General features: G+C 38.3%; 1 protein-coding gene and 1 pseudogene across 1 annotated transcript; one reads left to right on the top strand and one right to left on the bottom strand.

Moving 5' to 3' along the window:
• Nucleotides 1–94: 94 nt before the first annotated feature.
• On the bottom strand, nt 95–20,116 carry LOC112825311 (small ribosomal subunit protein uS3-like; annotated as a pseudogene).
• A 245-nt stretch (nt 20,117–20,361) lies between these two features.
• On the top strand, nt 20,362–27,729 carry NDUFA4 (NDUFA4 mitochondrial complex associated). Its single transcript, XM_025872958.2, has 4 exons — nt 20,362–20,535; nt 21,592–21,680; nt 23,152–23,212; nt 27,514–27,729. Exons 1-4 carry the CDS (start codon nt 20,494–20,496, stop codon nt 27,568–27,570), a joined length of 249 nt encoding a protein of 82 aa, XP_025728743.1. The 5' UTR covers nt 20,362–20,493; the 3' UTR covers nt 27,571–27,729.
• Nucleotides 27,730–27,992: the final 263 nt, after the last annotated feature.

Here is a 27,992-nt window from a genome sequence, read left to right as displayed (position 1 = left end):
ATAAGAGAAATTCCTAGAAATAGATTGTCTTTTTTTTTTCTTCAAAGATTTTATTAAAGGTCTTTACATGGCAAAATCCAGATTCCAGATCCAGCTGCCAAGGAGACCCTGTTATCCTGTGGGTACTGGCTGCAGCATGGCAGGCCGCTCTGGATTACTACCCTTCTGTTCCAAGATGGGGGTGGTAGGCAATATCTCATCTTTGGGTTCCACAGTGCTCACATGACCAAGCAGGGGCTTCTTAGGGCCAGTCTTACCACGTGGGTCCCCAGGAAGCATGATCTTCACTTTGATGCCTCAGCAGTGTCAACATAATAGTTAATAGGGTCCCCACTGTGAATCATCAGGCCATGCATAAACGTCATGGATTTAGGAGTTTCCCAGACACCAAGATCTCACAGCCTTTGGCCCCACCCTTCATGATGAACTGCAGCACACTATAGCAAACCCTCTGCACAGCAAGTCCTTCTAGGAGTTTGTATTGGAGAGACTCTGCCCTAGTAATAGCACACAGACCTCTTGTGGCCACCTTTTCAGTTTACAGTTCTACACTGTCCTCAGGGAAATCAAACCTCTTCTGAACCACAGTGGTCAATTCCCAGATCTGCTGGCCCTTCTCACCAAGAACATTCTGTGTTCTGGTGGCCAAGATAATGATTTTTGTTCTGGTCGGTGTAATTCAGACCTCAATCCCAGAGTAGCCATCTTCAGCCAGGTCCTGAGTGAGAAACTCGTTCAATTCAGGTTTAAAGATGCCATTGGCAACAAACTTCATCTTCTTGGAAATCTGCACCACCGTCTTGCTGCCATGGGCCACTGATAGAAATAGATTTTCTGAATAAAAAAATACAAACACATTTATATTTAATAAACATTGCCCAATTGCTCTCTAAAAATAGGCTGTACTAATATATATTATCACCAAGAGTGCATGAGAATTCTTTCCAAACCCCTGGCCATTGAGTATTAATAATCATTTTTTTTTAACTTTTAATTTCTAAGTAGTTTTAGATTTATGAAAGAATGCACCAATAATACTGAGTTTGTATATACTCCTCACCCTGCTTCCACTAATGTTAATATTTTGCATAACAATGTTACATTTACAAAACTAAGAAATTAACATTAGTACAATATTATTAATTAAGCCACAAACTTTATTTGGATTTTACTAGTTCTCTCACTAATGTCCTCTTTTGTCCAATATCCAATCCAGAGGACCATGTTGCATTTAAATTAGCAATCTTTTTAACCTTTGCAATACATGAGTTAAAAGACAAAAAGGAAAAAACGAAGGAAGGAAAGAAATGGAGAAAGAAAAAAAATTTAAATAGCAAATTGCTTTTTTGATTTGTATTTAATAAATGTGGAAGAAACTACTAGTTGTTTCCCAATACCTATTATCTTTGTCTTCCAAAAATAAAAGCCCCAAATTTTAACTAGACACAAGTTTTTCTCTTTTTTGAAAAGATTTTATTTATTTATCTGAGAGAGAGAAAAAGCTGGGAGGGGGGAGGGGAGGAGCCCAGAGCCCAGCACAGGGCTCAATCTGGGCTCAATCTGATGACCCTGAGATCATGACCTGAGCCAAAATCAAGAGTCTGATGTTTAACTGACTAAGCCACCCAGGTGCCCCACTAGACACAAGTTTTTCAAGAATAGCAACTACAGGGGTGCCTGGGTGGCTCAGTCGTTAAGCGTCTGCGTTCCGCTCAGGTCATGATCCCAGGGTCCTGGGATCAAGCCCCGCATTGGGTCCCTGCTCGGCGGGAAGCCTGCTTCTCCCTCTCCCACTCCCCCTGCTTGTGTTCCCTCTCTCACTGTGTGTCTCTCTCTGTCAAATAAATAAATAAAATCTAAAAAAAAATAATAATAATAGAGACTACATTTTCTAACTTTCTCGAAGTTATAGGTGGTTACATAATTAAGTTCTGGCCAATGGGATGCTAGCCGAAAACTTATGTACAATTTCCTCCCTTTTCTGCCCTCTTTTTTTCTTTTTTCCTAAACATTGTGGTTAGAATTTACAGTACACTGTTGAATAAAAGTAGTAAGGGTACAATTCCTTGTCTTGTTCTTGATCTTAGAAAGAAAGCTTTCAATCTGTCACTGTTTTAGTCTGATGTTAGCTATGGGTTTTCATAGATGCTTTTATTTCATAAAAGAATAACTTCTTTTGTGTTTCTGGTTTGCTGATTGTTTTCATTTTGAAAGAGTTTTGAGTTTTATTAAATGCTTTTTCTGTATATATCGGAACAATCATGTGGTTTTTATACTTTTGTAATTTTGTCAGTATGGTGTAGTACATTGATTTTCATGTTGAACCAACCTTGCATTACTGGTACAAATTCCATTTAGTCATGGTGTATATGTTACTGGATTCAGTTTTGCTAGTATTTTGTTGAGTATTTTTGCTTCTATGTTCATAAGGGATGTTGCTTTGCTACTATTTTTCTGTCATATAAAGAATCTTTATTGTTTATGAACTGCTGTATTAGCATCTCCTATAATATTTTTCTATGTGTCTTGAAGGCACATATTGTAAATTACTGTGAGCATTCTTAACTCAGAAAAATTTGAATCTCCTAATGACATGCCATCTTCTTGTTAAAATACTTGTGTTATATAATCCTGCATGCTTTTCTTTTTATTCTCTATTCAGTTCAAGGTATCCATGCATTAGTACACATATTAGGAGAATAATTATTTCCTAATAGTTGGAACCATGGACAGCCTTAATGTAGTATTTTGACAAAGAATACTCTTAATGTTCAGTTCTCTCCAACTAATCAAGCTGAACATGACTGTACAAGTATCATCAACAAGTATAAAAGGCAGATTTATATTTAGAAATGGTCCTTCAAACTACTACAAAAGGTGGTTAAGTAAGCAGCATAGTGTTGTATGGACACTTGCTATATAAAAAAGAAACAAACTGAGAAGGAAAAGACAGCAAACAGAGAGTCTGCAGACTTGAATTTGAGTCCAAGCTTTGCCACTGAATTTCTGTTTGACCTTCAAAAGGTAACTTGAACTCTTTGAGCCTCTGATTCTTCATTTAGAATCTGGGCATGATAATAGTAACCTCTCTAGTTATGGGCGCCTGGGTGGCTCAGTTGGTTGGGTGACTGCCTTCGGGCTTCCTGCTCATCGGGCTCCCTGCTCAGCGGGGAGTCTGCTTCTCCCTCTGACCCTCCCCCTTCTCATGCTCTCTCTTTCTCTCATTCTCTCTCTCAAATAAATAAATAAAATCTTTTAAAAAAAGATTTTTTTAAAAAAAATAACCTCTGTAGTTAAATGAGAAGTTTTAAGAAGCAGATGACAAAGGATTCTATCTCCAAAATTACTCCAGAAAAATGGGAGGAAAAAAACCCCAAAAAACCCCAAGAACATGCAATGCACATAATGATGTAAAAAGAAAAGAGAAAAAAAGTTATAATTAAATATGAATAATTATTGATAATGAAAATGTGAAATTTAATACAATTATTAAGCAAGGATAGGTAACCAGAAGAGCCATAATTCTAAAAGATTATAACCAAATCCAAGAGATTTGGAGGTAAAGAGATGGGAAGCATGGGGAAAGTAAAATAAGAGAAATGAAAACAAAAATTGAATTGTCTTATATGGTTCAAGGGAGAAGCTGTAGATCCTGATTGATTTTTTTAATCCAGGAAAGTACAAATCAGTTTGTTATAAATCTAAGGATAATATATTTGGTTCACAAAGGGTAGTTGAACACATGAATTATCTTTCTACCCTCCCCAGATTTCACTGAAGTCACGGAATAAATATAAAAATAGAAATAAGACCATAAAACCATAGTACTATTATAAACCCAGGAGGAGTGTCACCAACAAACTTTTGAAGGCTACTGAGGAATTTTGATAGTTATAGAGGTAGGCTCAGATTCCCAACAAAACCCACCAAACTAAGAAGCTAATAATTTCATCCAGGTGAAAAAGGAGTTACTGAAGTCAGATTTTCCTACAAAGTACCCTTTGTAGGGCACTCAGATGAGGGATAATAAGGCCTGTAAAAAGGGCCAAGACTAGGACAACAGTCTGGGTGATTCATTAAAAGGAAAAAGTCACACAACAATCCTGTTTTCAGCTTTCTCTCCAGAATAAAAGTTCAAGGTCAGTTCTATTAAGTGGGAAGTCTGACTCCAGAAATTTTCAGAATGGGCACTAGGTTTATAAGAGAAAGAATGATAGTGAGCCCAGTGACGATCAACTGCCACAAGAAATAGAAAAATCTAGCATAAACTACTCATAAACCATAAAGGACAGCCTACTCATTCACATGCACCCACCCACTATAACCGTTGGAGCAAGGATGTCTGTAAACAGAACTTGCATTCATTATTTGCCGAGTGAACAGAGCTGCTTATTTAGGCAAGGTATATAAATTTTGGCTACCAATACCATGCAATCCATGTATACAGACATATATAGGCAACCAAGTTTCATTAAATATTAAAGTAAAACTAACAACATGAGAGGAACTAAAGTTTTAAAAACCTTTAAAACAATTATATAATTCAGATATATCAGGGTTCCTATGTACATCATGAGATTTAGAAGGTAAAAGGGAGGCAGAGGCCATCTACTTTTAGCTGCAGCAGCACCAAAACAAGCTCCATAATCTATGAAGGTAGAATCCACATTCTGGCATCTACTCACCACCTTCAAAGGTATAAGGTTATGTTGGAGGAACAGTTCTGGAAAAGGTTAGTGACAATAGCTGCACTCATTTTCTGACTTCTAGATCTCAGCTGCAAGTGTATGATCTTCAAACTAAAAGTCTCATTTGATCCCTGACTTTCACTCCTCCAGCCTTTCAAATGACTTCATATGTACCAACTTTCTTTTCAGCATAACATACTTAGAGTGGTTTCTGTTTCCTCTACTGAAACTTTGTCTGATACAGAGTTTAGTGCAGAAAGGTGTTCAGAAAATAAATAAATAAAACCTCAAAATGGGAATTTAAGATTTATTATTTAACTTGGTGTGGGTCAAAAGACAGTGGTGATTTTATTATCGGTGGAAAATAAGATATTGGCAATCCAAGGCATGCATGATAAAATAGTTACTTATATTATCACATGTGATCACCTGGAATAAGGTGCCTGTTGAAGGCCAGCTTTTTGTAGCAAGTATTTGTTTTGATAGAATGCTAAGATGAAAATAAGAAATACTGAACTGCGTTGGAACCAGCACGAGGCAGCAGCTAGCCATCATTTACAATCCTTTAAGGATATCCCCTGCAGAGAGTCCATAGCTCATATTATCTCGCCATAATTAATATTTTCAGAGGGCCGCCTGGGTGGCTCAGTCATTCAGTGTCTGTCTTCGGCTCAGGTCACGATCCCAGGGTCCTGGGATGGAGCCCCGCATTGGGCTCCCTGCTCGGCGGGAAGCCTGCTTCTCCCTCTCCCACTCCCCCTGCTTGTGTTCCCTCTCTCACTGTGTCTCTCGCTGTTGAATACATAAATAAAATCTTTAAAAGAATTAATATCTTCAGAGATATTCAAGAGAAAACAATATTGATGAAGAAAAGATTGTGCTCAAATTTCTGAACTTCAAGAGAATTCTAAATGTTACTTTAGAGAAAAGACAGACGAGATCGGAAAAGACAGGATATCTACAAAGGAATAGGAATCAGGTTCAAGTCAGAATTCTTAACTACAACTTTGGATGTCTGGGAACTTCTAAAATTCTTTCAATGTTGGGGCGCCTGGGTAGCTTAGTTGTTAAGCGTCTGCCTTAGGCTCAGGTCATGGTCCCAGGGTCCTGGGATTGAGCCCCACATCGAGCCTGCATCGGGCTCCCTGCTCAACGGGAAGCCTGCTTCTCCCTCTACCACTCCCCCTGCTTGTGTTCCTTCTCTCATTGTCTCTCTGTCTGTCAAATAAATAAATAAAATCTTAAAAATAAATAAATAAAATTCTTTCAATGTTTTATAATAAAGGGTTCACTGATAATCATCCTTTTCAAATTATGTAAAATATACTGACTACAGGATTTTCTTCAAGTATTTAGGCAGCAAAAATCTACTCTAGTATTACATGAATAAAAACTTTCTACATATTTAACAAATGAATAATATTGAAAAGATTTTAAGTTATCTCACAGCTAGTATGTATATATAGTACAAAAATTTTAAATGCACAAAAGACTATCATGAAAATAAATTATCATCTTATCTTTGTACCTTAGCCCGTCAATCATCTCTCTAGATATAACAAGATTACCTTTTTAGAAAAGGTGCTTGGGGTGCCTGGGTGGCTCAGTTGGTTAAACATCTGACTATTGGTTTTGGCTCAGGTCATGATCTGCCATCAGAGATTGACCCCATCAGAGTCGGCTTCCTCTTTCCCTCTCCCTCTGCACTTCCCCCTGGTCTGCGCTCTCTCTATTTCTCTCTCTCTAAAATAAATAATAAACCTTTGGGTGCCTGGGTGGCTCAGTTGGTTAAGCGACTGCCTTCAGCTCAGGTCATGATCCTGGAGTCCTGGGATCGAGTCCTGCATTGGGCTCCCTGCTCAGCGGGGAGCCTGCTTCTCCCTCTAACCTTCCCCCCTCTCATGTACTCTCTCTCTCATTCTCACTCTCTCAAAATAAATGGATAAATCTTTAAAATAAATAAATACATAAATAAATAAATAAACCTTTAAAAAAATAAAAAACGTGCTTAGCTCAGGGCTTAGTTTTTATAATGGCTTTTTTGAGATATAATTCACATACCATAAAACTTACCCTTTTGTGGTGTAAAATTCAGTTTTTAGCATATTCAAAAGTTGTACAATGATTACCACTATCTAATTCTAGAACATTTACTTAACTCCAGACAGAAATCTCATAACCATTAGCAGTTACTTCACATTTCCCCTATTCCTAGTCCCTGGCAATCAATAATTGACTTTCTGTCTCTCTGGATTTGCCTATTCTAGATATTTCATATAAATACAATAAAAAATGTCGGTCTCGTGTCTGGATTCTTTAATCAAGCACAGTGTTTTCATGATTAATTCACATAGTAACATAGCTTTTTTATTTTTATTTATTTATTTTTTAAGATTTTATTTATCCATTTGACAGAGAAGGAACACAAGCAGGGGGAGTGGGAGAGGCAGAAGCAGGCTTCCCGCTGAGCAGGGAGACTGATATGGGACTTGATCCCAGGACCCTGGGATCATGACCTGAGCCGAAGACAGACGCTTAACGACTGAGCCACCCAGGTGCCCCATAACATAGCTTTTTTAAAAACTGACATGATACTGTGAAATTTTATCAGTATTTGTTCTGTATGAAGAAAAAAGTAAGAGGTATTTCAGTATTTGCTGTAATAGCTGTTTATTAACCAACTGAGCCACCCAGGTGCCCTCAGTAATAGCTGTTTATTAGACAGATCTCTTAGACAAGCTAAGGTATTTAATTATTTTTCAGTGCATATGAATGGCAGTCTTAGCTGTGTTTCACAAGGGGCAAGTCCCAAGAAAGCAAAGCAGATGGGCAAAGACAGCATCAGTGAAGCAACATCATAAAATGTACAATATTGGATGTTAGACAAATAAGATTAGTAGAGACAAGTTTCATGTCATCAACTCAAAAGCTGTAGAGAAGCTTTCAAACAAACAAAAATGCACAAATGATACCCTCTGTTCTTTTTTTTAATCCATCAGATCTTTAAGTGACAATCATAAGCAAACTCCCTAACATTGTTCTAAATCTAAACAATTCAGTTTAAAGAAATTATTGGAAAATATAACAGAGAAAAGTGAAAAATAAACAAATGTACAGATCAAAGGATCATCAAGAAGTAAACATCTTTCCAAACACCACGTAAAGGGGCGCCTAGGTGGCTCAGCTGGTTAAGTGTCTGCCTTAGGCTCAGGTCATGATCTCCAGGTCCTGGGACTGAGCCCCTCATCAGGCTCTCTGTTCAGCAGGGAGTCTGCTTCTCTCTCTCATTCTCCCTCTGTTTCTCTCTCTCTCTCAAATAAATAAATCTTAAAAAAAAAAAAAATAAAACCCACCATGCCAAGACCAAAGAAGCCTCTCTTGAGTCTCTTCAACTCCTTACTTCCTATAAAGTTAGTCATTATCCTGAGTCTAATACTATTTTAAAATTGTATATAAATGGACTCACACAATGTTGTTTGCTTCTGGTTTCTTTGAACAATTTGTTTTTTGTGAGAATCATTTATGTTGTGTGTACTTGTACTTCATTTGCAATATGGAATCATATGCTTGAATGTACTACATTTATTTATTCATTTGCCCTTGATAAACATTTTTGCTCTTTCCAGTTCAAAGCTATTATAAATAATGATTCTATATGCATTCTTGTTTGTGTCTCTCAATGCACATAAGCACACAATACTGTTGGGTTTATATCTCAGAGTGAAATTACTGGATTGTATAATATTCAAATATTCAATTTTGGTACAAAAAGTCAGATTTTCGAAGTGTAGTACCAATTTATACTCTCATCAGCAATGTATTAAGGTCTGTTTTTCTTCTCTTCTATACAATACTTAATGAGAGTTTTGAATCTTTAGTTTGATATCCTACATCAGATTTGAAACAATCTTTGTTATATCTCCAATTTTTTTGCCTTAAAATCTTAGTCTTCTTCAGGACTTCAATTTCATGTATCTTGGATGCTCTCTATCGCATATGTCTCTTGCACTATCTCCATTTTGCTTAACAGTTCTTTATTCTTTTCCTCTTGCATTTTACTATAAGTAGCAAAGAGAAACAAGGCTGTACCTTTTAACACTTTACTTGGAAATCTCCTCAGCTAAATATCCAAATTCATCATTGACAAGTTCTACTTTATACCCAACGAAAGGACACAATTTAGCCAAGTTGTCTGCCACTTATAACAAAGATCACCTTTCTTCCAATGGCCAGTAACATTGGCCTCATTTCTTTCTGTCACCAGAAGCACCTTTAATATTTATAATTCTACCAATATTCTGTTCATGACAATATGAGTATTCTCTAAGATGATAGAAGCTTTCTCCACTGTGCTCATTTCCAACAGAACCGTCATCAGAACTGCCTTTGATGTGTCTATTTCTATGAATTGTCTCTTCAAGGCAATCTAGGATTTTTCTATCATGCACTTCAAAATTCTTCCAGCCTCTACCCCATTACCCAATTCCAAAGGCATTTCCTCTTTTTTAGGTATTTGTTACAGGAGAGACTCACTTCTGGCACCAAAATCTACCTTAGTTTTTTGAAGTTTACCATAAAAATTATTATAACTGGGTGGCTTAAAGCAGGAGGAATTTATTTTCTCACAGTTCTGGGGGTCAGAAATCTGAAATCAAGGTGTTGACAGGGCCACACTTCCTCTAAAAACTGTAGGGGAGAATCTTTCCCCACCTCTTCTAGTTCCTAGTGGCTCCCGGTGTTCCTGGGCTTGTGGTAGCATAACTCCAATCTGTGTCTCTGTTTTTACGTCACTTCTCTGTGTGTCTATGTCTTCCCTTCTTTTCTTACAAGAAAATCAGTCATTGGATTTAGGGCCTATTCTAATTAAGTATGACCTTAACTAATTCTAATTAAGTATGACCTTAACGAATTACATCTACACTGACCCTAATCCCAAATAACTTCACATTCTGAGGTTCCAGGTGTTCACAAATAATGTCAGTGGACATTATTCAACCCTCCACACTCTTGAGTGTCTTTGAACAGAAAAAGAGTCTGCATTGTCTGAATAATGTAATCTGCCAATCTTGAAAGTGAAAGTCTATGAACAGTTTCTAAATCAAGTAATTTTAACTAATATTTCACTAGGGCCCCACATTTTGAGGGATCTGATATTTCTTTGATGAAACTATTATTAGACTAGTTGGAATTAAAGGAAATATGGGTGGACTCTTCTTGTCAAGTTTTATTATGAGGTTAATGCTTATTTTGTAATATGAATTTTGAAGATTCCTTTTTCAAAGATATGGGACAAATAGCATAAGAATTATCTATACCTTGAAGGTTTGGTAGCTATCATGGACTGAATGATCGTGTGCCCCCCACTCCTTTATATGTTGAAGCCCTACCCTGCAATATGACAGTATTCGGATAGGGCCTTTGAGAGGTAATTAGGTGTAGATGAGATCATGAGGGTGGAGTCCCCATGATGGGATTAGTATCTTTATAAGAAAAAGGGAGGCCAGAGCTAGCCTCTCCCTCCCCCTCCCCCTCCCTCTCCCTTGAGGGTTCTCAGGGAGAAGAGCCCGGAAGAGGGTTCTCACGAGGGAACAAGTCTGCTGGCACCTTAATTTTGGACCAGTGAATGCTTTCCATGTCTACAGCTGTTATTAAAAACCAACAAAAGTGGAGCGCCTGGGTGGCTCAGTTGGTTAAGCGGCTGCCTTTGGCCCAGGTCATGATTCCAGGGTCCTGGGATCGAGGCCCATGTCGGGCTCCCTGCTGAGCGGGGAGCCTGCTTCTCCCTCTCCCCTCTCCCTCTGCCTGCCACTCCCCCTGCTTGTACTCTTTCTCTCTCTAAAAAAAAAAAAAAGTAATTTGCTCTCTGTAGATGAGTAACACACTTTGACTATCTTACCTTATGGATACATCAACTCTGCAGCCCTATTATAGGTTCCTAGATCATCTCTATTCCATAGAAATTCATGTTGGTCAGTTATACTGATGGTATCATGGTAATTGGACCTAGTAAGAAAGAAGTAACAACTACTTAGGACATAGGTAAGCCAGATGGTAGGAGGTAAATCTGACCAAAAATCAGGTTTCTGCCACCTCAGTGAAATTGCTAGGGTTCCAGTGGTCTGGGACATGTCAACATAGCTCTTTGAAAGTAAAGGACAGATTATTGCATTTGGCTCCTCTTATCACAAAGATGCTTTCTACTCTGTGGGCCTCTTTGAATTTTGGAGGCAACAATTACTTCATCTGTGTATGCTACCCTGATCCATTTACTGAGCAACCTGAAAAGTTGCTAGTTTTAGGCAGGATCCTGCAATGAGTCTGGGCTCTCATGCAAATTTTTTTTTTTTTTTAAGATTTTATTTACTTGTCAGAGAGAGCATGCTCACTCAAGAGCAGGGGAAGGGGCAGAGGGAGAAGCAGGCTCCCCACTGAGCAAGGAGCCTGATGCGGGACTTGATGCCAGGACCCTGGGATCATGACCCGAGCCAGAAGCAGACACCTAACCGACTGAGCCACCCAGGTGTCCCCCATGCAAATTGTTCTTAACCTGAGATGTATAACCTAGCAGATCTGTTGGTGCTGGAAGCAAATTACCATCCTACCTCAGTTATCTATCATGAACTGGGTCTTATCTGACCAACAAATCTATAAGATTGAATATACACTGCAGCATTTCATCACCAAATGGAAACCATCACCAGATGGATTTGAGCAGGTCCTGAAAGCCTAAGTTGCATGCCCATGTTCAATACTCCCCTCTCAACCTGAACCTATGGTATGGAGCATTGCCTATGACCAATTAACTAAGAAAGACATATTTGAGCCTGTTTTACAGATGGTTCTGTATAAAATGCTATCAATATTCCAAGTTGACAGCTTTAGCACTATAATCCCACTCTGGATTGACTCTGAAGGACAACAGTGAGAGACAATATGGAAGTGGTTCTTACCTTCTGTAGTGATCCACTAGTAAAATTATGACTTACCATCCCTGCAACTGTAGCTTTGCTGGTCTGGAAGTCATAATTTCAAAGAAAGAAATCTCTATTACTCTGTTAGCTTAAATGGCTGATTTTGATTAGCAAGGGGAAATTGGGATTCTACAATTCAATGAAGGAGGAATATGTATGGAATGCATGGGGCATCTCTTCGTTTTCCTTTTCTTGTCAAATTCCTTCTTTAGTTTCTATATTCTTGAACTAGGTTTATATCTAATTCTGTGACAAAGGGCTCTAGAAATAGGGTCTCTCTGTCCTCATGGGTTCCACCTGTCCCCACAGGTTCTAATATATCTTTGCTTCTGACTTCATGTTCCTCTTCCCTTACTGTCTCCCCTGTTGACTTCAGACTGCAATAAAATACTGCTCCCACAATTGCATAATGTCAATTCTTTGTAATAAATTCCTTATTATGTATGTATATTTCCTAGAAGATCTGTTTCTCTGGCTAAACCCTGACTGCTATAAAACATTGTACTATGAAGAGGTCTAAAAACTAAGCAGTATATCAATAGCACCACCCCAAAAGTGATTTTTCTTGCAGAGTTTCTCTGAAAATTCAAGCCTAGAAAATTCTGGAAGGTATAGTGATTGTGTGTTGTTATTAGTGCGTGACAGTAAAGAAATGGCTTCTTTAGAGACGCCATGCCTCCATTTCTGACTTGATATAACTTTGCTGTTCTGATTCCTCCTTCCTGGTCTGGTCCCCATTTTGTTCATGTTCTTTAGGATTTTAGCATTAACCCTCTTCTCTCATTACACTTTCTTTCACACATATTCTTCATGGACAAGCTCATCAGTTCCCAATAACTGTCACTTATATCCCCTTTCCTTTTAAATTGTACCTCTAGACCAAACTTCTCTTTGAGTTGAAGACTGATGTTTTGCCAGCCTTCAGAACATCTATAATTGGATATTTCGGAGGTATACCAGACTTAACATTTCCAAAGATGAATTTATATTCTTGATCTTGGTTGGGACACTATATATCCAGTAGCCTAAGTCATATATCAGTGTCTATTGTAGCACTTATCAGAAAGCTTTGTAATAATGATACCCCTAGCCCCACTAGACTTGAAGATGTTGAAGAAAGACAGCAATGTGTTATTCTTCTTCTTCTTAAGATTTTATTTATTTATTTCACAGAGAGAGACAGCAAGAGAGGGAACACAAGCAGCGGGAGTGGGAGAGGGAGAAGCAGGCTTCCCACTGAGCAGGGAGCCCGATGTGGGGCTCGATCCCAGGACACTGGGATCATGACCTGAGCTGAAGGCAGACGCCCAACGACTGAGCCAACCAGGCGCCCCTGCAATGTGTTATTCTTCTTATCCTAAGCACTCAGCATGAGGAGCAATATATATTGGGCACTTAATGTATGTTTAATGAAGGTGTGAATGAGTGAATGGATTCATAGAGAAGATAGAAATTTCAGAGAAATAATAAATAACAGAAGAGTAGTAGAACATAGCTATTCTAAAAAAATTTCTAATTTGAAGATCTAGGTGTATGGTATAATTTTCCAAAAATTGTAAATATGCAGTTTTCCTAAAATATTGTTAAACCAGAAGGTTTCAGCGAAAACGAGTGTATTTCAAATTGTTAGAGTTTTGGGGTGCCTGGGTGGCTTAGCCGGTTAAATGTCAGACTCTTGATTTCAGCTCAGGTCATGATCTCAGGGTTGTGGGATCCAGCCCCAGTCAGGCTCCACACTCAGCTGGGTGTCTGCTTGAGATTCTCTCCTTCTCCCTCTACCCCTCTACCTGCTTGTGTGCTCTATCTCTTTCAAATAAATAAATCTTAAATAAATAAATAAATACATTGCTAGAGTTTCTTTGTTTTTTAGTATTCATTGAATTTTGTACATAAAGTTCTTCAGGTATTTAATTTAAATTAATGACAGTATGTGAAGCTTTGAGATTTACGACAGTGGAAGTAAACTTTCACAGACGAAAATATGTTCTAATTTTTCTAATAGAAATTTTATAATTAAATACAGTTTATGCTAAGTAACCATAATACTAGTGGAAGAACATATTTATTTTTAGATTAAGGATAGCTGCAGAATCTTCATTAACAAATGAAGGTATAATTTGTATTTGCATTATCAGAAAAATAACTACAGTTGTCAGTATATCTGCTAGAAAAATAATTAAATGCCCAAATGCAAACAGAGTAAAACATAAGATTCTGCCTTCAGTTTGTATTATTATCATATTCCACGGCTCACTTATCAAATTATCCGTCTCTAAAGAAGCCATTTCTTTACTGTCACGCACTAATAACAACACACAATCACTATACCTTCCAGAATTTTCTAGGCTTGAATTTTCAGAGAAACTCTGCAAGAAAAATCACTTTTGGGGGGGTGCTATTGATATACTGCTTAGTTTTTAGAACTATTCATAGTACAACTTACATTTAATTTAGAAAACTACTATTTATACATTTTTGTATTTCACAAAATTAAATCAAACAATGGAACAAGAAATATAGAGGGCACAAGTCTCAGAGTAAAATGGTAAAAAACAGCTCCAATTCATTTATCAAGATATTACTGTTGCAGGATTTTTCCCCTCCTCCTGGTGCCAGCGGTTCTTAGTCATGCTGCTTCGAAGAATGAAGAGGTAGACCAGAGTGGTGGGCAACAAATAAGGTTTATTGAGCGATAGCAAAGTGATAATACAAAGCTCCTGAGGAGGGACGGGACCCGAAGGGGTTGCCAAAGGAGTTTTTTTTTTTTTTCCTAAAGATTTTATTTATTAGAGAGAGAGAATGAGAGAGAGATCATGAGCAGGAGGGAGGGGTAGAGGGAGGAGCTGACTCCCCCCTGACCAGGGAGCCTGACACAGGACTCAACCCCAGGACTCTGGGATCATGACCTGAGCCAAAGGCAGATGCTTAACCGACTGAGCCATGCAGGTGCCTGCCACAGGGAGTTTCTAAGTCTAGGGGTTTTTATGGGCTTTGTTAGTGGGCTGTTTTAATCTGATTAATCCTCCCTTTCCTATCATCCAATCAGATTTTTGTCACCTATCTATTATATGGGAAAGGGTGGAGGACTCCTTCCAGGGAGTAAAATCCTTTTAAGGGTGGTTTCCTCTTAGGGTGGGGGCCCCTTGTCCCTGCCTGCCTGCCTTCCAACTATCCTTCATCATTATGTCTTGTAGTTGTTTTATCCTGTGTTTAGATACAAAGCTTTTATGAATCCTCACTACCTAAAGGGTCAAGTTACAAATCTAAAATTCTCAAAAACCTGGGTTAACCTCTTCCGTTTTCATTTTCTATAACCCCTCTCTATGCAACCTAAGCTTCCAACACACTGAATTCATCTCAATTTCTTCTACATATTATGCACTTACACTATGAACTTTTATTTCTTCTGCCTGATTTCACCCATGTGGAACACAAATCTTCCTCTTTTTTAGCCTGATCATTCCACAAAGATCATAGTCTACATTATGTTCTTCATAGGCCCCAAAGTCTTATTTCCTCCTGTTTTATCAGTATTTTTACTTTTGCATGCTTATTGCTCAATCAAGTCATCTGACAAAGCTTATCAACAGGGAAATAGAAGACAATCTTTTCCCAGTAAGGACATTAAATATTTGTGATCAAAAAGACAGTCTACCACAGTGGCCCTTCTTTTTTTTTTTTTAAAGATTTTATTTATTTATTTGAGAGAGAGAGAATGAGAGATAGAGAGCGCAAGAGGGAAGAGGGACAGAGGGAGAAGCAGACTCCCTGCTGAGCGGGGAGCCCGATGTGGGACTCGATCCCAGGACCCTGGGATCATGACCTGAGCCGAAGGCAGTCGCTTAACCAACTGAGCCACCCAGGCGCCCCCACAGTGGCCCTTCTGATTACAATCATTCAGATCTTTCTCCTTTCCTCTTTCACCCTCCTCACCAAGGGAAATTACCTAAGTCATATACTGTCACTATTTCCAACTCAAAACCCATGATTTATGAGTGATGCTGTAGTCTCTATTCTAGGTATGTCTCCTCTTAATTTGGAGACCTATGAAACAGGAAAGTTATTTGCCCCACAACATACAAAATGCAGTGGTGGAACAAGGACTGGATAACCACCATGAATGATACTATTCTGAAAAAGAAAGAATGGGAGGCACACACCGGTCCTGAAATCTCAAAAAGCAGAAGTTGCTGCTGATTGAAAGTACAGACTATTCTTTGAGTAGGTCTTGAATTTGCTATTTGGAGGTTAGTTCTAGTCTATTCTCTGTGGCTCCTGTTTCACCTTTGGGAAGTCTTGCCCTAGATCTATCTAAAAGGGGTATTAGAGAATAGGCTCTTGGGCGCCGGGTTGGCTTGGATGGTTAACCGTCTGCCTTCGGCTCAAGTCATGATCTCAGTGTCCTGGGATAGAGTTGTATGTCCTGCTCTCTGCTCAGCAGGGAATCTGCCTCTCCCTCTGTGCTCACGTGCTCTTTCTCTCTAAGAAACAAATCAATAAAATATTTTTTTAAAAAAGAGAGGAGTAGGCTCTCCTTGGAGGATGAGTACATCTGTCAACCTGCTTTTCATCTCCAGAACACTGGGAGTCCAAGTGTCATTTCACATCTCAATTAGTCACAGTGTCTTTAATCAAATCTGATTTTTTTTATCAGTACTTAGTCTATGTCTCTTTTATTTGATTCCAGTCAACTCTATCCATCAATGGCTATACTCACATTTCTTTTTAGTCATACCTCCTTCTTTCTCGAGATTTAATTTTAGTCACCTTGATCCTGCTAGGCTTTGGTGAAAGAGCTACACCCTTATCTCTTTGTCCAGACTTTCAAATTGTTTAGTTGAGAGAATTTACTAAGACACCTTAATTTATTGAGATGTTTCAATAAAGGTGTGATGGCTACATTCATGATTGGGTCACTATCTTGAGATTTTTAATTGATCTTTTTGATTAAACATCAATCTCTGTTTTATCTTGTACAGCTGAAGATAAGTATCAGCCATATCTTCTAACTCTGCAAGTCTCTAAATTTCTAGATGCTCCATTCCCTGTCATTGAAGCTTGCAAACTGACCAGTTATTTTCTGAGTCCATCTCTATATTGTATTACCTTGTCAACTGTTGCCAATAGTAGTGGACACATGCAGCTTACATACCCTTTGCCTGCCATTTCACTAAAACCTATGAATTTATGAGGGACATTAACTGCCTTCCATTGAGAACAATTTCATCAAATGTTCCAACATTGTATAACATAATTGCTATCCTTCCAGCTTCTGGTAACAGTTACCTTGTGACCTGTTGCTGGGACCTGAATCCAATGCCAGATATTTTAGGATTTTTTTTTATGGTAATATACCACCACACTTTCAGTGCCAAATTCTTTATTAGAGTAAGCTAAGTTAGGCTGCAGTAACAAACTACTCTTAAATCTGGTGACTTACAGCAATAAAGGCTTATTTCTAATTCTCAATATATGTTCATTGTAGGTCAGCAATGTCTCTGCTCCAAGTAATTTTCACCCTGACACCCAAACCTCTATCTAGAACACTGTTGATCTTGTGGCAAAGAGAAAAGAAAAAACATGGCACATATTGGATCTTAAAGCTTCTGCTTGTGCATGACACAGGTTACGTTTCACATTTCATTTGCTAATAAAGCAAGTCATCTTATCAAGCCTGACATGGAGGCAAGTGAGTGATAATCCCCTTCCAGGGGCAGGTAACAGGTATTTGTATACAATATAATCTACCACACATACAAAAACCACTTCTAAAGCTAAAATGTATTTTTACAATATGCATCCTCTACTATGGCTTCTTTTCCTTGATTGTCTTTTCTATTCTTCCAATCCCTGCTTAAAATATAGGTCACAGACTCTTTCCCCTAACTTTATGCATATTTCAAACTTTTATAATTTGACATTCTGGTTAATATTTAATGAAATTTATATTCTGCACCCCTGCTTTGTTAACATTTCCAAAGGCATCACTTGACTACCTATATTATTGTTACTGCTAGAAATTAGGTCAATAACCAAAAGGTAAGCCTTTGGATTTTACTTTCTTATCAACAGTGGTATTCCTGTATACCTAATCACTTATTTTAGTATCACTTGTTATCATTAAAAAGAAAATATTACAAGAAGAAATCTTCCTTCTAATTTCTTTACTAAAAGTCCACCTGCACTTACTGCTGTTATGTTTCTGTGTTCACGTTTAAGTGTTTTCCATGATTTTTGTGCTGATTTTTAAAAATACAGCCACATTCCTCACCATCATCTATAAAGTCAATGTCAGAGTCCTCAGAAAATGAGTCCCTGATCTCATTTTCTTCTCTCCTTTGATATGGCTCAGCCACACTGGCCTGGGGTTTTGTTTTGTTTTTCAATCTCAAAACCATTTCTCTTAAGAATTGAACATTCTTCACCCATATTGTCACCAGGTTACCTCCTTATTTAAGTGTGGTAACCTTAATTTATTTAGATATTATGGCTAAATTTATTTATTTACCTCGTTAGAGGGAACTTCCTTATCTACTTTCACTTAAGTAATCTTCTTTTCTCCACTCCAGCATGTCCTTCTCTCATTATCATATTTTCTTGGTTTATCATGATCTAAAGTTACCTTGTTTATCTATAGTGTCTTCCAACTTCCATGTAATCTCCATTAGGATACAACAGTGTTTGCATTCACTGCTTTCTCCCAAGTTAGAACAGGGCCTGGTGCTGAGTAGGTACTTAGTGCAAGATTTACTGAATGAATTATAAAGACACCATCTTCCCAAGCTTCATGATATATCATCTTAATAATCACCACTTATTTATTTTTTATTTCTTGCTGAACTTATCTCCTCTCCCAAACATTGCATGTTGGAATTCCTCACCTCCATGTCTTTTGTCTCTCTTGTTACCTTCTACCTTCTCTCCCTAAGCAATCTCATTCAGTCATATGGCTTCATTTCCCACGAATAAACTGAGTCCTAAATATATTTTTCTAGTCTAGATCTCTCTTCTGCCCTTACAGAGATCTACTTGTATTTTACATAAATACATATCCCATCATTCTCTCTTGTTTCTTATCTCAGTAATTGGCATCAACATCCAAACAGCTGGTCAAAACTGAACCTCTGAAATTATCCTGGACTTCTTCTCCTCACTTCCTCACATTCGACCAATGTCTGGAATCCTTTCTACATCATCACATTGCCCACACTAGTCCAATCTACTATTATCTCTCGCAAGGACTACTACAGTGGCCCTTGACCGGTCTACTCCCCTTTCATGCTTATGTCCTCTAATCCATTCTTCATAGACAAAGCAATCATTTACAACCACAGCAACTTTTTTTTTTTTGCATAATTTACTAATGCTCTCAGCATAAAGCCCTTGATGTGTAAGTGGTCACCGGCCCAGTAGATCATGATCCCCACCCTGCTCTCCCTTCAAGTTCCGACCATACCAGACCTCCTGCTTTTCAAAAGGATCCCTCCAGTTTCAGCCTGTCACACTTGCTACCACTATTTTGTACACCTGCGTCACCCGTTTTGACTTGGTTCATGTTTACTTCTCCTTTAGGTCTAACGTTGCTTTTTCGGAGGAACCTTTTCCTAGTCTTCGCAGTCCCAGTCACTGGTGTGATGATTCGATTAATGCTCTACGTAGGAGATTGGAGAGGGTTCAGATTGTCCCGAGACCCCTGAAGCCTGTCCCATGTTACGACTTTCAGATTAAAAATAAATAAATAAAAACAACAGATAAATGAAAATTGTGTTAAAGTAGTCTAAAATATGTGTAGGTACAGGAGCACTCAAAACACATTTTAAGAATGCAATTTTGGGGGCGCCTGGGCGGCTCAGTTGGTCAGGCGACTGCCTTCGGCTCAGGTCATGTTCCCAGAGTCCTAGGATCCAGTCCCGCATCGGGCTCCCTGCTCAGCGGGGAGCCTGCTGCTCCCTCTGACTCTCTCCCCTCTCGTGCTGTTTCTCTCTCGCTCACTCTCAAATAAATAAATAAATAAATAAGTAAGTAAGTAAATAAATAAATAAATAAATAATAATAAAAAAAAATCTTTTAAAAAATGCAATTTTGGGTCCCGGGACAGTGTACAAGGGTATGGCACTGAACATTAAAACATTAAATCCAGAGCCAGGACCTAGGGATTTAGAGATTACGTTGAGGTCTACTGCCATCTTCAAGTCATTTACTAGTTTTTAACTTCTGCCCATAAGCGACCGTCTAAGACAGGAAGCAGCTGCAGTCCTCTTAAACCGCAGTCGCTGACCTTAGCAGCAAGTGACTCGACCCGCTCGCCAGGTGCCGGACGCTCAGCTACGGTAAGCGCCGCTTAGCTCCCTCAGCGCCCGTCAGCGCCCGTCAGCGCCGGCAAGCGCGCGCCCAGCACGCGCGCCCTCAGCGCCTTAGCGCGCGCGGACAGGCTTGCGGGCACCTCACAAGAAGACCCCACTCCTTCCATTTCTCAACGCGAGTCCTCCCGAGAAAGTGCCTGTCTAGTCAATCAAAGTGTTCTAGTTTCGGCGCAAAAATTTACCGGTCAGAAGCATATCTAGGACAAGAATGAGAATGTTTCGCTTGGGACTGGAACGCTAAGGGTCTGGCCAGGTTAGAGTGTTCGCATAATGCGCTGGATCAAGGCAGGCACTGTTAAGGACAGCCGCATCCGGGCCCTCTGCTGCAGACTGCCCTCCGAGCCAGGGGTCCTTTAGGTAGGAGGTTCTGGGTGACTTTGGACGTCCGTTCATCCTCGGTGTAGGGATTACTTAGTGCCGGCCCTTCGACGTTTGGTTTTTTCTTCTGGACAGGAGGCCTCTGCAGCAACCATGTTACGCCAGATCATTGGTCAGGCCAAGAAGCATCCGAGCGTAAGTTCGTGAACCCTTTAGCAGTGTCTTCACTTGTCCATCCTGTGTCCCGCTGCGGCTTCCTCAACTCCCTGGGGGCTTCCTCCTTCACCTTGGGGTGGACCCTGCTCACTTACTTTGTCATCCTAGTTACCCCAGGCCCTTGAGCTCTGACCACGCCAGGCATTGAGGGGCTTAGGCTGGCAGGTGGAAGGTGAGGGATACCTTCGAGGAAAATAAACTGGTGAATGTTGGAATATTATGGTGGTTGCACCCTCTCGTATGTTGGTCCGACCCAGGGGTAGTTGTGCGCCGTGTGGGTTGGAGACCAGCAGGTCAGGTTTCCTATTTGTTGTGCCATCTCAAAGATCTAGTGCTCACTGCATTGCACCACCGGGCAATTACAAAGGTCTGTAATCTTGAGGATTCCAAGACGTCTTGACGTCTTGAGATTTGGGGGGAGTTCGGTAGCGCAGAGGTGACTCGCGGTTAAGTTCTTTTTATCTTAATTTTTTCCCAAGCACATCAATTTGTTGTCCTAAAACTCAGTTACGCAGTTTTTGTATTAAACTCATTAAGCATTGGTAGCAATATGTTTTCAAAGATTAATGCATGTAACCAGTGTTTGTAATGGGCGTGCTTTTGTTTTTGCTCATTCGAACTCTTTTTCACAGAATTTGTGTTAATCAAAAGACTTATAAGACAGACCAAGAAGTTTTACAAGCCTCAAGATAGAGGAGGCTGGGAAATTTAATGAGAATAATGTATAAATATTAGGGGAAGACGATTTGATATATTTTCCTGGAAATTTAAAAATTTGAATATACGTTTTTCTACATTAAACCAGATTCATCTTCACATCTTTTCAGAAATTCCATTTCTTTTGAACACAGTTATAAGAGATCTTACCTCAATGTAAGGTCTATCTTTATCCAATTTTAAAACAAGACCGAAAAATAGCGGTTTGAGACTTCAGAATTAGTGTGTAGGAACTACTGTAGCCTTTCTTTTTTTCAGTAGCTAGGTATTTGAAGCTGGCTGTTGATTCTTGTCTGTTTTGTGTTTGTTTGATTTTAGTTGATCCCCCTCTTCATATTTATTGGGGCAGGAGGTACTGGAGCAGCGCTGTATGTCTTGCGCCTGGCATTGTTCAATCCAGATGTCAGGTAAGTACTTAAAAATATTTATAACTTTGGTGGTCTAAAGCTGGTTTAGGAGCCACAGTCTTCAGGGAGGCAACATCAAGTAGTAGAAAGAGCCTAAGTTTTGTAGTCGTATATAGAAAGTTCAGATCCTAGTTCTGTTGTCATCTACTTGGTTCATAAAATTGTCTAAATTTCTCTGAGTCTCATTTTTCTCCTGGGTAGAGTAGAACTGCTAATATCTATTTGGAGTCTTGTGAGAATTGAGATAAGTATTTTTATAAAATACTTATTCAGGGTTGCTCATACATGTAAATGTTTTTTCCTGCTTTTCCTCAATAAGGAATGGTTTTTTTTAAGATTGTATTTGTCAGAGAGCGGGCACAAGCAGGGGGGTGGCAGGCAGAGAGAGAAGCAGGCTCCCTGCTGAGCAAGGACCCTGATGCTGGACTTGATTCCAAGACCCTGGGATCACGACCTAACCCGAAGGCAGACTCTTAACTGACTGAGCCACCCAGGTGTCCCAGGAATGCTTCTTTTTGAAGTTAGAGAACAACAGGGAACAAAAAGAGATTTATTGTTATTCTGTATACTTTTCTGTATATCACTTCTTCAGTAAAAGCCAAGTTTAAAGTTTCCGGTGACAGGGATAGGGACAGAAACACTGCCCCAGAGGCCCTGTGTTCTACCTTTTTTTCTTTTTAAATTTAAATTCAGTTAGTCAACATATCATCATTATCATATCATCAAACCATCATTAGTTTTTGGTGTAGTGTTCAATGATTCATTAGTTGCGTATAACACCCAGTGCTCATCACATCACATGTGCTCCTTAATGCCTATCACCCTGTTACCCCATCCCCCCACCCACCTCCCTTCAGCAACCCTCAGTTTGTTTCCCAGAGTCAAGAGTCTCTCATGGTTTGTCTCCTTCTGTGATTTCTTCCCATTCAGTTTTCCCTCCCTTCCCTTAACGATCTTCTGTGCTATTTCTTATATTCCACATATGAGTGAAACAATATGGTAATTATCTTCCTCTGATTGACTTATTTCACTTAACGTAATACCTTCCAGTTCCATCCATGTTGATGTAAATGGTAGGTATCCATCCTTTCCATGGCTGAGTAATACTCCGTTATATTTATGAACCACATCCTCTTTATCCATTCATCTGTTGAGGACACCTCAGCTCCTTCCGCACTTCGGCTGTTGTGGACATTGCTACTATGAACATTGGGGTGCAGGTGCCCCTTTTTTTCATTACATCTGTATCTTTGGGGTAAATACCCAGTAGTGCTCTACCCTTTTTTTCTAACTGATTACATGGAATTGCTAATTATAGAGCCTATGTCTGCTTCAACTCTAATGAAAACAACACCATACTTAATTCTAATAGAAAATGAGATCTATTCAAAATACTGGCTTCTTAGGAAGTACAAAAATATTTTAAATAGTTTTTTTTTATTATAACAATTATAATGTTTGTTCCTTTTAGTTGGGATAGGAAGAATAACCCAGAACCCTGGAACAAACTGGGTCCCAATGATCAATACAAGGTAAGCTACAAAATTGTTTCAGAATTGCTAGAAAGTATATTTTAATACTCATGTAGTAGGTTTTTGTTTTTTTTTTAAATTGGATATACATGTAAAATTCCATTACGATGAACTTTGGAGGAATTGCTAGATTGTTCTATGAAATTAAAATGGCATATTTCTCTAGCAAATATTTTTTTCTAAGGATTTTATTCACAGACTTTAGACTCTGGATGTGAAATTAAGATAATGTTTTCATGATTTGACTAAGTAATAAAAGGAGACGTAATAGCTATCATATACCATTTTCTTAGATCTTGAATAGTGCAGTGGTTTTCAAACTTCAGTGTACATAGGCCTCACCTGACAGGTGGTTAAAACACATATTGTTCAGCTCCATCTCCAGAGATTCTAATTTAGTTGGTCTGTTGTGGAGACTAAGAATTTGTATTTCTAACAAGGTTTCAGGTGATGCCGATGCTGCTGGTCCATGGACCACACTTTGAGTAGTACTATTTCAGTGGATGGTTTGGTTGGCTCTTCTTTCTTGTTGATATAGTTGAAATATTTCAGGTGAGGGTAATTAGGAAGAAATGAAAGTCACTTGAAACTTAAATTTTACAATGAACCTTCTAACGAAACTTTTTAACATCTTACCTGAAAAGTGGTTTGTGGGACTACGCTTTCACAGAATGAGTTTATGGACTGAGACCATTTATTTATTTTATTTTATTTAAAAAAAATTTTTTTTTAAGATTTTATTTATTTGAGAGAGAATGAGATAGAGAGAGCATGAGAGGGGGGAGGGTCAGAGGGAGAAGCAGACTCCCTGCTGAGCAGGGAGCATGATGTGGGACTCGATCCCGGGACTCCAGGATCATGACCTGAGCCGAAGGCAGTTGCTTAACCAACTGAGCCACCCAGGCGCCCCTATTTATTTTACTGAGATACAGTTGGCACATAAAATTATGTTAAGTATAAAGTATACAAGGTGTTGGTTTGATAAATTTATGTATTGCAGTATGATTACTATATTAGCATTACCTGACACTGTGTCACATAATTAACTATTTTTTTGTGTGTTGAGAATAATTAAGACCTAGTGTCTTAGTAGCTTTGAAATTTATTATACAATATCGTTGACTGTAATTCCTGTGTCGTGTATTATATCTCCAGGATTTATTTATTTACTAGTTGCAACATCTCCCTAATTCCCCCACCCCCCAGCCCCTGGTAACCACCATTCTACTACTTTTACAAGTTCAGCTTTTTTAGATTTTGCATAAAAGGGATATCATACAGTATTTGTCTTTCTCCATGTGATGTATCTTACTTAGCATAATGCTCTTAAAGCCCATCCATGTTGTTGTAAATCTGAGACCATTTGTTAATTCCCTATACAGAACCTTCCTTATGTGTAAAAATTTTGCATACAAAGAATCTCTGGAAATGCTAAAACCAGAGCACCTTTATTAGGGTATAATTCACATTTGCATACAATTTACCTATTTAAAGTGTATGACTCACCATGTGCACTTCCAGTGTACTGAGGTGCTTCATCAAAAGAGAGAAATAGCAGTTTGCTTAAGCATTCTCAAGAAGCGGTGCTCTGACCAATGAACATCCAGGACCCTTAGCAGATCTACATCAGATGGAGATGGCTGCTATCATTATTGATGAGAGCAACTTTTAAGATAATTACTGCCTTTTGCTGATCCCAAGCTTTCCACTCAATTGTCTGATCATAATTGGGCTCCCAAATCTCTTAAATGGATCTCCCTGCAAGAAACAGATAAAAATGTGCTGGCAAAGCTGAAATGAGCCACTTAACCTGTGTATTACATTTTAACTTGAAAAAATGGTAAAGGGGCATCCTGATTTATTTTTCCTCTCTTAAAAGATTGTTTAAGTACATTCTAAAGAAAATGATTCCACATCCAGTAAATTTTAAAAAAGAAAAGGGAAAAAAACAGGCCTTGATCCTTCCACCAAATTGTGTATTGGAGTCTCTGGGTAGGTGTAGTTCAAAAAGCTCCCTAGGTGATTCTGATAATGAATGCAATTACCAATACCCTGGCACTATGATAACACATGCCAGTATGAGGACATGTGAAGTGGAAATGGAATGTTGCTGAAACAAAAATCTAATTTGTGTGGCATGAATGGGATGACTAGCTATGACACTGATTTAGAGATTGGAAAGATGAATCATATTTGATACAAAACATTTGATAAAGTATCACCTGCTGTAACTTGGAAGGTAGACCATGTGCCTAAAGAGCTTGTTACAGGAAAAGATCTTGGAAAACAGGATGTTAGTGGACTATTATTGGCTGTATTTGCCAAGAGATGAACTTGTAGAAGAATTGGGCGATTTGTAAGCAGAAATAAAAGGGAACCAAGTCCAGAAACTTGGGAGCCTGGAGTGAATGAAGCATGCTACTGCTTCTAAACCTAAACAGTGAGGTAGACTAGATTATTTTTATCATTCTCTACCCGTCACCTAAGATACTTGGTTTTTTTATTTTTGACCACATCACTTATTCTGGAAAAACCTAAGTGAGGGGAAATGATATCTGCCATTTCTGAACCAGTGTGTGCTTCCTCCATTGTTCTATTTCATCTGTCCTGAGACCAAAATGGACAGTTAAGGGTTATTCATTCAACCCAGAATTGCAATGAAGAGAACATGGAGCAGTCAGCTTACAAATGGCATATAATGTGAGTGAAAAACAAACCTTTGTTGTTGTAAACCACTAAATTTTGGGGATTGTTGCCACTTTGCAAATCTAGCCAAAGTTGAGACAAGCGAGAGGACTAAAATAGGATTTAAGCATTAAAGGCCCAGGAATACTCTCAACTGAATAAAATGTCCCAAAGCCACGATCAGAATATGTGTGCCTTCCCAACTGTTGTTCCAGAGACCTTCCAGGTAGCCACCATTAAATTGAGAAAAAGAATGGGGACATGGAAGCTGAAAAGTAAAACAGATTTGAAAATTACTTCGTTACTTCAACAGAGAATTTTGATGCTGGCACATGGAACCGAATAGAAGCAAATACATCAGAAGCCTGCTTAGTTTTGACAAAATTGGCAAAGATACTTTCCACTCTGCAAGAGTGTAAGGGCTTGATCCTGCTTCTCATTCATTGTTTGGCGAATCTTGTAACTTGATCTTCAGTTGCCTCTTTTATAATTACGTAAGAATGAATAAGGCTGTGATAATTAAGATAAACATAAAGCATTATGCCCACAGTGTCTGGCATCCATTAGAAGAACCTAATCAGTGTTTACTTTCTTAATATGTAGCCTGTAGTTCTTTTATAAATATTCCCTCTTAATTTTGTTAACATGTTAAGGTAGCACAAATTAGTTTCTTTTACAAAAATCTCGTTGTTTAGGTTCAGTTGCTTCATAAGAACAATGTCAGAACAAAGATTACTGCTCTTTGGCTTATTTGTACTTCTCTGTCTATGCAACTTTGTGTGTAACTCAAGGATAAGCTTTACAACCTGGGAATTTTTCTTTTTTTAAAACTTAAGTAAAATAAGAATTTTGAATTCTTCAGTTAGAGATAAAGAAGTTAGGGTATGTTTGGAAAAATAAAATGATTTGAAAAAATAATAGGTTTATGAGCTTCTTAAAAACCTTGAAGAAAATGTTGATGATTCTGCAGGTTTAGTTCTTTTGGAGTTAAAATAATGTAGTCTTCAAGTAATTATATTACAACCTCTTCAGTGTTCTTTCGCACAGGATTCTGTAAACCCAAGATTATAGCCTTAGGCTTAATGTATAAATCCTAATGTTTTCTCAGTAGAAACTCTGGAGATGTTTCAAATACAAATCATTAAAAAAAAAAAAAAACGATGTTGAGAGAGGCGTTTTTTTTCTAAAGCAATTATAGATTTCTAAAATTAATTTTAATAGGAAATTTTTAGAAATTACAGGTTTCCAAACATGCATTATGATTTAAATACAGTATTATTTAGAAGCAAAAATACGGTATTATTTGAAAAACTTTTGTACCGCAAGTGGTCAGATGTCACTTTGATATTGATGCAATTTGATTTAGAAAATTGAGGGAACATACTAACACTGTTCTTCTGAGGTAGATTGAATATTTTTACCTTACCAAAATCATTATTAAAGGACTGGAATTTTAGTGTCTTCTTTGGATGACTTTTATATTGTTAAGTATCCGTAATAAAAAATTCATGTCTGTAATTGTTACTATAGAAAGCTGAATAAAAATAATTTTAAAACTTCTGTATCATCTCTGTGTGTTTGATAGATTATCTAAAATATCTTTTTTCTTTTCCAAGTTCTACTCAGTGAATGTAGATTACAGCAAACTGAAGAAAGAAGGTCCAGACTTCTAAATGAAATGTTTCACTATAAAGCTGCTTAGGATGAAGGTCTTCCAGAAGCCATCCGCACAATTTTCCACTTATCCAGGAAATATTTCCCCTCTAAATGCACGAAATCATGTTGGTGTATTGTGTTGGGGTTTACACTGAATAATAAATACCTGAAACTTGGTATGTGTCACTATTTAATGCTGAAAATCTGCTCTGAACTTTATAAGTAGGGTATAGGAAATAAACTTAGAATTTAAGGAATTTCCTGAATTTCCATCTATTTGTATAATTTGAAAATAAGACTTGGAGCTGCTCAAAACACTTTTCATTTTTTGTATAGGACTTGGTAACTTCACTAGAGTATATTTAACAGCTGGAACTGGAAAAATGCAAAGATAGATGGGGGAGAGTATTCAGGTGTCTGGCACTGGCAAAGTGGAAAC

The sequence above is a fragment of the Callorhinus ursinus genome, unplaced genomic scaffold, assembly GCF_003265705.2.
Source record: "Callorhinus ursinus isolate GAN/ISIS: 27379988/994484 unplaced genomic scaffold, GSC_fseal_2.0 scaffold12, whole genome shotgun sequence".
Taxonomy (NCBI): Eukaryota; Metazoa; Chordata; class Mammalia; order Carnivora; family Otariidae; genus Callorhinus; species Callorhinus ursinus.
The sequence above is the reverse complement of the archived record's forward strand: the minus strand, read 5'-3'. Positions and strand labels throughout refer to the sequence as shown.